At 32.5% G+C, this 10,207-nt stretch overlaps 1 protein-coding gene across 2 annotated transcripts; it reads right to left on the bottom strand.

The window, feature by feature from the left end:
• Window positions 1-575: 575 nt before the first annotated feature.
• On the bottom strand, window positions 576-7,853 carry LOC107421782 (probable hydroxyacylglutathione hydrolase 2, chloroplastic). 2 transcript variants are annotated; one of them, XM_016031098.4, is made up of 8 exons: window positions 7,586-7,853; window positions 6,397-6,579; window positions 5,833-6,036; window positions 3,611-3,734; window positions 1,969-2,069; window positions 1,382-1,456; window positions 1,196-1,294; window positions 576-905 (listed from the first exon to the last, which is right to left on the bottom strand). In XM_016031098.4, exons 1-8 carry the CDS (start codon window positions 7,637-7,639, stop codon window positions 759-761), a joined length of 987 nt encoding a protein of 328 aa, XP_015886584.1. In that variant the 5' UTR covers window positions 7,640-7,853; the 3' UTR covers window positions 576-758. The 2 variants fall into 2 exon arrangements, with proteins under 2 accessions (XP_015886584.1, XP_024931747.1); XM_025075979.3 differs by lacking the exon at window positions 7,586-7,853 and adding an exon at window positions 6,705-6,769.
• Between the last annotated feature and the right edge of the window lie 2,354 nt (window positions 7,854-10,207).

Genomic DNA, 10,207 nt, shown 5'->3' with positions numbered 1-10,207 from the left:
TAATATCATTTAACAGGATAGCCTTACTTAATATCAATCATGGGCCCAACCAATTATACTGGGTCATTTTATTAAATAGGGCATGCTAAATCTTAGACTCAATATAATCCACTCTAAAACATAAACACTCTCTTTACCAATAGATATTGACCCATACATAATCTCTTTTCCAATAAATAACTAATGTGGATAAATTTAGTGTTATTTTGTTGGTTTGTGTTGAATTATTTATCTATTCAAAATTTTTACTTTTCCGTGGCGTAAATTGGTAAATGAGCTCACAAGCAAACTTTTGTACTCATGGCATCCCTGTTTAGGCCGAATGAAATATAATATTTGTGCTAGTGATAAATTTTTCGTAGAAAAATGTACTTGACAAGCTTTAATTTTTAAATATTTTTAATACATATTCTTGTGTTCTTTAAGAAAAAGCTATTTGAAATTGTATCACCTGCAAGACATCTTAGTTTTTATTTTTCAATATTTTATAATCCAATGTTATTTTTTAAACAAACAAAAATAGTACTTCGCGAAGATTACAATGTTTCGAAAATTGATCGTATATATACCCGGAAAAAAAAAAATATATATATATATATATATATATGAAAAAAGATGTTTGTATATTTGTCCAAGCCGGGCTGAAACTGTGAACTCAAAAAAAATTAAAAAAAAAAGGACTATAAGTACTGGTGTTGATTTCACAGATGAATTGGATCTTTCTCCTATACACAAGAAATAACACGACCTAGAAAATATCAAAAATTGTCCTTTGCTTGGCGGATCACACCCAAAGCTTCTGCATCATCTGCCGTGACCGGAATGTTTAACGTCCGTCGTATCTCTGTACTTGAAGTACGAAGAAATGGATTACATGCCTTTTCCAATTTGAGCGTAGTTGGAATCTGATAACCACAATATTAGTTCGCAATGCTCTAGAAAAACTAGTATATAAAGAAAAATGTTGGCGAAAACGAGCTCTTGCTAAATGAAGGGGGAAAAAAAAAAAAAAAAAAGAATGAAGCAAAAATTTGCATATTTCATGAACATTACGGATTACTCATGTTATGGACAAAATACAGATCCAATAGCCACTAAAAGAAAGAAGAAAAAAACAAAAATTTATCTAATTCAAGACTGCCAAATTCAAAAGGATTTCAGAGTTTCACAGTTCAAGCAAAGTCCTAGGAAGTACCGTAGGCAAGCCCTTGCTGCGAAGATGAGATACATGTGCTGCATAGGATTGTAATGCCCTGTTTTCAGGCTCTATGGACAATGCAAACTTCGAATTACTCTGTCAAAAACTGTCTGCAGTTAGCACATAGCATTGAGTAAAATAGAATTGATAAGGTATACAAGCATGAAAGAGAGAGGAACAGACCAATGTATATTCATGACCGCAATAAATATTTGTGACATCTGGCAAAGACATTATCTTTCTAAGAGAACATAGCATCTGCAACGTAGATAACCACACGTTATACATATACAAATAACAGAACATCTAAAGGATGCATTTCTTGTGGAAACATCAACATATATCTACGACAATTAAAGAGAACATTTTAGGACATTTTACTTAAAGTTGTATATTTTCAATATTTTATTTAACCAAATATGAGAACTACATATATAAAGTCATTAGACTTCCTAAATATGCCTCATTTCATTTTTTTCAAATGATTTTTATAAAAATGATGATATATAACATCATAAAGTCTTCCGAAATTAACATTGTAAATATTGAAAAAAGTCTTTCAAACATTTAAATTACAGAGATTTGAAAATATATCTTTTCATAAGACAAAAATATCTACAATGTTAATTCACATTGCTGTATTTTAGAGGTCACAAATGAAAACAAGGTCTACAAGCATATTTAGAAGCACAAACCACGGTAAGTGTACCAAGCTAACATGGCTTAAAAATGTAACATAAATGCAACCAAAACTGCAAGCTGAGACATACCTGTTCAGGGGTTCCTTCAAATAGTTTTCCACATGATAAGCTGAACAAAGTGTCTCCAGTAAAAATTGCTCCAGATCCAGGAAAGTAGAAACTAATGTGACCTGATTGCAAAAAAAAACTCATGGATATTAGAAAACCATTAAAGGTGTTTGGGGTAGAGGAAAGAAACCATATACAATAATATCCAAAATATGATATAACTTATATAGAATAGAAATATCATTATGTTTTTTTTTAAAAAAAACCTTACTGGTTTTTATGTGTGATTAAATCACAACAAATAGCTAGCTATTTTGATTGTTTAATGATCCAAATTTATCTAGCATTTGGCAGAGGTTAAACTCTTCATATCTCTGTAATTTAAACAAGGAACATGAACTAGAATAATAAAAATAGGAAAGGGATTAAACAATATCATATTTAGTCCTACATTGCCTGCATTTTGAGTATACACACGTAATGAATTGTATTTTCTTCTAACTTGAGTAAGTGGGGTAAAGTAGCAAGTTGCAAAATATTCAGTTTGATGCATTAGTAAAATAGTTCAATCAGGGATGAAATGGGATTTACATCCAAAGTGGCTCCTTACCTCCATTCCATCCCCATCATTACAAATGTTAACATGGCATTTTTATTTTTACTTTTATCATTCTAACATTTTACTTTCACCTGTCTTCATTATCTACAATAGTGAAACAGTGCATGAATATCATGTAACATACAAATTATAAAATCTGAGGGATTGTCAAACTTGTAGGGCAAACTGGCTTACTAGGACATATCATCAAGAGGTGTGGTCAGTAGAGAGAGATGGCCACGTCCATAAACAAATATCAAGAGCATTCATTTGATTGCCATAAGATCATAAAGACACACACACAAAACCCAAAAAAAAAAAAAAAAAAAAAAAAAAAAGAGGATTACCTTACAGTAACAGCGAAGGAAAAGATGATGTTAGTGGCAGCTACCACCATCTACTCTATCAATCATTTATTTTACCCTCTTATGCATTTTTAATTTTCAAAATTTACCGTGTCAAAAAACATAAATCATTTCCCATCAATTAAGACTAACACACTAAGGAGGATCGAAAGAAGTGTAAAATGCATTATGAATAAAGCTGCAATTTAAAATTGCTAATCTTCAAATAAACAATAAATATATAGCAACAAGGATAAATATCATGAAATGCTTGTTCAATAACATTTATATTACTAGTTTGCTGTTTCCAGGTTTTTATTAAAGGATTTACTTAAGTTTTAATCGTCTTATATTTTAAATTGTAGTTAGCTGTATCACCTGGCTGCAAGATTATTTTAAGAAAATAAATAGATTGAAAAACATTTCGAAGTGCTTATAAAATGAAACTTATTACCATAGCAGTTTTCCTTTTGCGATTATAAATGTTTAACATAGTAGTGATTTATCATTTATGCATGCTTAATCTCTTAACAAAAAAGAAAAACAGAAAACCAAGAAACATAACCATTGCCAAACAACCTAAAAGGATTTGAAGTTAATTTCATACATAACAAGTGAAGGCAGACTAGTAACAGCAAAAAATATGGTGTTTGAAATATTTTGTTTCAGAAGAAACCACATTTAGAAGACTTTCAAATTTAGTATGGTAATGAATTATAACCTCTAGTATGACCAGGAGTGTCAATAACATGCACCTCATGACCTGCAAACATCCACTTGTCTCCATCATTCAACACAATATCAATGCCAGGAATTCGTTCCCTGTCTAATCCTGAGCCAATCACCTAAAACCAATAAAATAGGTATCAACACTTGCATAAATTATTAGCATGAAACCAATTGGAACCTCAAATGAAAAAATTATTGCAAAAGACTTTGCACCCTCAAATTTCTAACTTTTATTTCTTTTCTTCTATTAAAAGATTAAAATACTAAATTACATTAACAAAGCGCATAACTAATTTATATGGAGACTGGTTTCAGACAAAGCACCTGCAAAACCAATATCAGTAAAATGCTGCAACATTTTCCTATATTCAATTTTATAATTACAACTACATTACAATTCCTAACGTTACTAAGTGTTACAAGTGTTAGAAGTTAAAAAAAATTTAATGTATTTGGTCATTACAAGTGTTAGAAGTTAAAAAAATTAATGTATTTGGTCAGGTAACATTAAATCCAACATGAGCAAATTTATATGCTGGATAGCAAGTTTGAGATAACTATCCTAGATAAACAATACCAGCATACTGTTGGTAAGTAAAATATAATTTCTCCACTATATGATATATTGGTTAGGGTAATATAATGCAAAGTTTATGCAATTTGTTTTAGGACAACAAATTTCTTTCCAGCCTAATCTCACATAAACTACCTATATAACAGTTGGGGTGTGTAGCCACACCATTTTCAGAATTGCAGAATCATTCAATATAATTAGACCATGGCTACAACATTACAAAATTCGACAGACTTTAGGCTTGGACTGAACAATTCTGCAACAGCTATGTAATGCCACTGTTTAATGATGATGGAAGATCCCCATCCTATATTACTAGTTTTAGGCTGCTAGTTAAAAGGTAATCTCAATTTATGACAAACAATAAAATAGTAAAGGAAACCCAAAAAAAAAAAAAAAAAAAAAAAAAAAAGAAAGAAAGAAATCTAATGGTTGCTCTTCTTCATTTGATGCAATTTTAATAGTAAATAAAATTTATTTTAAAAAAAAAAAAAAAAAGGAAAGCAACAACAGAACAAAACAAAACCAAATCATTAAAACTATCAAAGAGGATGAAATTCCTCATATAGTGAAAAACTAAAGTAAAATTCTACATCACATCCCTCCAATTCAACAAAATCAATGAATTTGCAATATCCTCGAACTGTTTAGAAGTGGATGACCATAAAGGAGCCTGAAACTTGATACGATCCTGTAAGATTCTCATATCTTGATTCCTCTCTTTAGAAATCCTAGAATTTCTGTCCAACCATATTATCCAAACAAAGCCAACATAGCCCAATCCAAAGCACTTTCCCTTGTTTGCCACCCCTGAAACTTATTATTAATGCTGAACAGTTATGAATTGTGTAAATACCCATAAGACCCAGTGTCCACCAACCAAGACAAGAATACTCACAATGAAGGAACAAATGCTCAATGGACTCATCGTCATCACGAAGCAAGGGAATAAACAAGCATGAGGTCTTCTTTTTTGTAACATATCCCAAGTAAGCTTACCATGCACCGGGAAGCAAACAAACACTTAAACCTTTCTTGGTAAATATCAAATTATATGAGAAAGCTCCAAAACTATGAGAGAAGACTCATCAATCAAAAAATGGGACTTAGAGGAAAATTCTTTTGAGGGATATGATTTCCATTCTCTCCTATCATGCATCTGGTTGATTTGATGCTTTGCTCAGCTGTTGTTAATATATTAGTTTTACATTAAATCTATAAGCCAGAGCGGGCAAGGGTGGCAGAAAAGTAAAGGAGGAGCTCATGAAGACAAGTGGACAGCACTTCTAGAGCTTATCAGCGAAATCTTTCTATATCGACACAAAAGTTTACTTCACTACAAGACAAGTTCAACTCTTGTTTGTTTCATGCTATTTGTCAGATTCACAACCCTACGTATATGGTAATTGGAAGTGTTAGAAGGTTTTAGAATATATATATATATATATGTCATTACCTACTAGTACATAGGTTTAGATGCTTTCTCTTATGTTCTCAACCTCGAAATCCAAGACCTTAAATGCTTGCTAACTTCATGAGTGATGTCCATTGCAAAGTTAACCAAATGGTACAGATGCTTAAAGGATATTGTAAAGTTACTTTCAAGAAATGATATTAACTATAAGTTATCGTTATCATACCTTAGCACCATACCTTGCCTTTAACTCTACATTCCCACCAGTGTGATCATGATGGTGATGAGTATTCAGTATGTATGTTAAATTTCTATTTTTCTTCGTCAACACATCTATAACAGGTAACGCTTCAGAAGGATCAACAACACCAACTGTGCCAGTATCCACATCATGTAAAAGATATGCATAGTTATCACTAAGACATGGTACCTGAGAAGGAAAAGATATATAAGATTCATATTCATAATGAAGAAAAAATAAAACAGCTAGGGAGATTTAACTTATAAGATTGTATACCTTAAAAACATAAAAATAAAACAGCTAGGGAGATTTAACTTATAAGCTTGTATACCTTAAAAACATAGTAAACTACTCTCTAGAGTCTAGTCTCTATCATATTTTAGGCAATGATACAGTTTTCATACTACAAACTCATATCAAAATTAAGAATCATACACTTGATTGTTGCCTAGGAAAGAATATATAAATGCATACTGGTAATAATCCAAGATAAGCACCATAACAATCATCAATAGATTAAAAGCAATCAACATCAAGAGATCAGCTCACCAATTCAATTTGCAATGACGATGACATATTAACGACACTGCAAAACTGAGCAACCTTGAGAGAACGACTAGCTCCACGCAAGGTTTTTAGCGGTGTAGAAAAGAGCCGCATGAACCCATACAAAAGGCCCTTTCTGAGGCAAAGTTGTCTCATGCCTGGCCATACACAGAGGCCGCTCCTCATCTGAAACATGGGAAAGGTTTTCAGATCTAATTGGGAAAAAGTGCCGACTTTGAAAGTACAAAGAAAAATATTTGATAAACATCGTTCAAGAAACACATTTCATAAATATTCTTCAATAGATAGACCTTCACATCAAAATATACATCAAGGTCGCATAATCCAAAACGCAATTGCCTCGTAGAAGTGCCACCTTGAAATTCACATTCCAGATCCCAAAGGTAGAGTCAAGATATCTCCAATTTAGTATTAAGTGGACCATTCATATGGTTAGTAAAAGTGGTGAAATTGACAGATTTATTGCACAAAATGAAAAATAAAAGCCTATTGGGTTGTTTTGGAAAACCCAGCCAAGCTTACAACATGCAGATTGGTTCCTTCCAAAATCGTGCTTTTCTTTTCAATGCTCCATATCTTCTTACCCAGAAAAGAGGAGCTTGAAAACAATGGTATACTGGCGCCCAATTAAAAAATCAGGTCAAAAAGTTTCTTTCCGGAAATGAATTATAACCTGTTTATTGCTAAAACAAAAAATCCACCAAAATAATTCACTTTATCCACTATTTTCCTTTAGAAAGAAAGAAAAATAGTCCAAATTCAGTAACTTCCGGAAATAAAGGACTTAAGAACGACACGCAACAACTAACAAGATGGAGAAATAGAAACGAAAAACCAAATCACCCAAACCCCAAAAAAAAAAAAAAATTACAATGCCTAACAGAAAAGAATTTTTTTAGAAAAAAGTAAAAAATCAAACAGATTAAAAGTTATTTTAATTACAGCAGAGAAAAGCAATTCCCTTCCCTGATCTGCCAATTCTCAACCAAAAAAATAAAATAAAATAAAAAAGAAAAAAAAAGTTAAAACAATCGCAATCTCCCAAAGAAATGAAGGAAACAAAAAGAAATTGGAAAATGAATGTATAATAGCAACACAAAAGAGACACAGAAGAGAGAGAGAGAGAGAGAGAGAGAGAGAGAGAGAGAGAGAGAGAGAGAGAGAAACAAACCCTAGAGCAAGGCAGGGAGGCCATTGCAGAGGAAGCCTTCGAGATCATCAGCATTCCTTCCCTCCCCACCCCCTTTTCCTTTTCAACAGAGAGAGAGAGAGTGTTTGTGGGTGTGTGGGCTGGCACTTTTGGCAGTTGAGCACTCAATATTTTTCCTCTGTCTCTCCTTTTTCTACATTTTTATTTATTTATTTTTAATAATTATTTTCTTTATTTATGTTTTTTTAATGAAATAATTATTTTACTTATATATATATATATATATATTATATCTTATTTAAAATAGAAATTGATAATTTCATTCTTATTTTAAATTTATTTTTAACCAAAAAAATAGTGAAAAAGAATTTTGGCCATCTTTTTCCCACCGCGCCGCACTGAGTCTCTGACACCATGCGTTTTAAGTTAATTTCGCTCAATTAATTTTCTCGATGGATGATAAAACCGCCTGCTGCTCACAGACGTTGGCTCCATGGATCGTACGTGTGGATTTGAGGTTTGGTGACACAGCACGTGGAGGTGGGAAACCTCATACGTATTAGACAACGATTATGTCACCTATGTGGGATCCACCTTTTTGCAAAGCACATCTCCCACCAAACAAATATTTATATATATATATATATATATACATATATGTATTGCAATTTAATTTTAAGACCACATGCCTTTCCAGGTTCAAATTCTTTTTCCGCATATTGGGTGTTTGGCTCTTCATTTGTCTCCTCATTTGGTCCACTGATTTTCTTATTTCGCTGAGAGGTTCACTTAATTTACACAAATATATAAATAAAAATGTTTGATATGGAAAACTATTCGTCTCTTCTCTAGGGGAGGTTTCTTCCAATGGATGTGCGCGTATCCGGTTCATGTTGAATTAAATTAATATTTGTGGATTTGGTATAATCAATTACTCATTTACAGAGTCTATTTATGTCATTAATGGGACTGACTTATTTTATTATTTTGTAGTAGGATCCTTGGTCACACACTCTTTATAAGACTCCAGTTGGTCCATTGGACTGGAGGACCAGCTCTCTTTATAAGCCCATTGACTTATCCATATTTTTCCTAATATAATTATATTATCAAATTATTATTATTTTATGTGTGTCAAAATTAATGGATAAGTCTAACTTGCAGAGACTATTTCATGATGATTGGGTGTTAAAATTTCTGGGTATTTAGGCCAAATTGATCCATGAATAATATTCTCCACACTGAAAGGAATCTATAGACACCGGAATTGAAGAAAACGGTGGGCATTTTGTGGTTTTCCGGCCGGGTTGGGGAAGCGGGTCGTGCGACCCGTTAACCAGGAGGTGCGACCCGGCTCAGTGAAGAAGACGCTGACGTCAGCGTCCCTCTTGCTGACGTCAGCAACCTAAATTACAAAAAAAAAAAAAACTTATTTATTTTTATTCTATTTTATTTTTATTATTATTATTGATTTATTTGTTGTTTATTTAGTAATTAATTTAATGATTCAATTGTTCAATTTATTTATTTATTGTTTATTTATTTGTTTAATTATCACATTCTCAATTTTATTAAAATAAATTAAATATTTGTGATTGGAAAATTGGATTGTGTGAGCTTACCCAAAGAGACTTTGTGCCTAGTTGGTATAGTAGTGTGGGATTTTAGGTACTCACCTGTCGTGAGACTTATTTTATCTGCATTATGTGTACCAATGTAATGTATATTGGCATAGTGGATGGGATGTTTTATATTTGCCTATTTCATGAAATTGCCAATATGTTATTTTTCTCCCACTTATTAACCAGGGTCTATGCGGGTAATTAAGCTACCATGTCGGTAGTTTTAGTTGCTTTGTATGATGCCTGGAATGGCAGTGAAAGTTAATTAAATGCCATGTATTGTAGGTTCTGAGTTGCCCTGTCGGTGATTTAGTTCAATGCATTTGATTATGGTTATTTGGTTGACTGTCCCTGGCCCGCGTAAGGGTATCTTTAGTGCTACAAAGACCCTAAGCGATATTTATGTTTTATGTTTTTTGGTGTTGAGGGGCTGGAAAATAGTAATTGAATTGTCTTAAATTTTTTGAATGTCTTGTTGTTTACTATCTTTACACCTAGTAGCACCCCAAATCTTATGCCCATGATGAAATTGGATGGGACAAATTATCAGAAATGGAAGAAAACCTTAGTTATGAATTTGACTTTCATGAAATTGGATTTGGCTTTGGAGATAGATCCACCAGAGATACCGACTAATGAGAGTACTGCAGCAGCTAAGAAACTTTATGAGGATTGGAAACACTCTAATAAGTGTTGTATGATGATGATGGATAATTACATGGATGAGGCCATATATGCTAGTATTCCTAAAGTGGATACTACAAAGAGACTTCTTGAAGAGAGAGGAAAGAAGTTTATCAAGTTTGATATGAATGAGAAGCATCATTATTTGGACCTATTGAATAATACCAAGTATGATGGTATTAAAGGAGTAAGGAATCATATTATGCTACTTTCTTCCTATTATAATAAGCTGAAGGATCTTAAGATGGACATTGGAGAGGAGTTCTTGACCTATTCTATAATGAGGAGTCTTCCATCACAGTTTGATAATATAAGGTCGAGTTTGAATACTAAGAAA

This window comes from Ziziphus jujuba, chromosome 3 (genome assembly GCF_031755915.1).
Source record: "Ziziphus jujuba cultivar Dongzao chromosome 3, ASM3175591v1".
In the NCBI taxonomy this organism is placed as follows: Eukaryota; Viridiplantae; Streptophyta; class Magnoliopsida; order Rosales; family Rhamnaceae; genus Ziziphus; species Ziziphus jujuba.
The sequence above is the reverse complement of the archived record's forward strand: the minus strand, read 5'-3'. Positions and strand labels throughout refer to the sequence as shown.

Coding starts and splice junctions, on each gene's coding strand:
- LOC107421782 (XM_016031098.4), bottom strand. CDS start 7,639: ATGCTGATGATCTCGAAGGCTTCCTCTGCAATGGCCTCCCTGCCTTGC. Junction 6,580..7,585: donor CCTCCCTGCCTTGCTCTAGG/GTTTGTTTCTCT, acceptor CCCATGTTTCAG/ATGAGGAGCGGCCTCTGTGT. Junction 6,037..6,396: donor CGTCATTGCAAATTGAATTG/GTGAGCTGATCT, acceptor TTTCCTTCTCAG/GTACCATGTCTTAGTGATAA.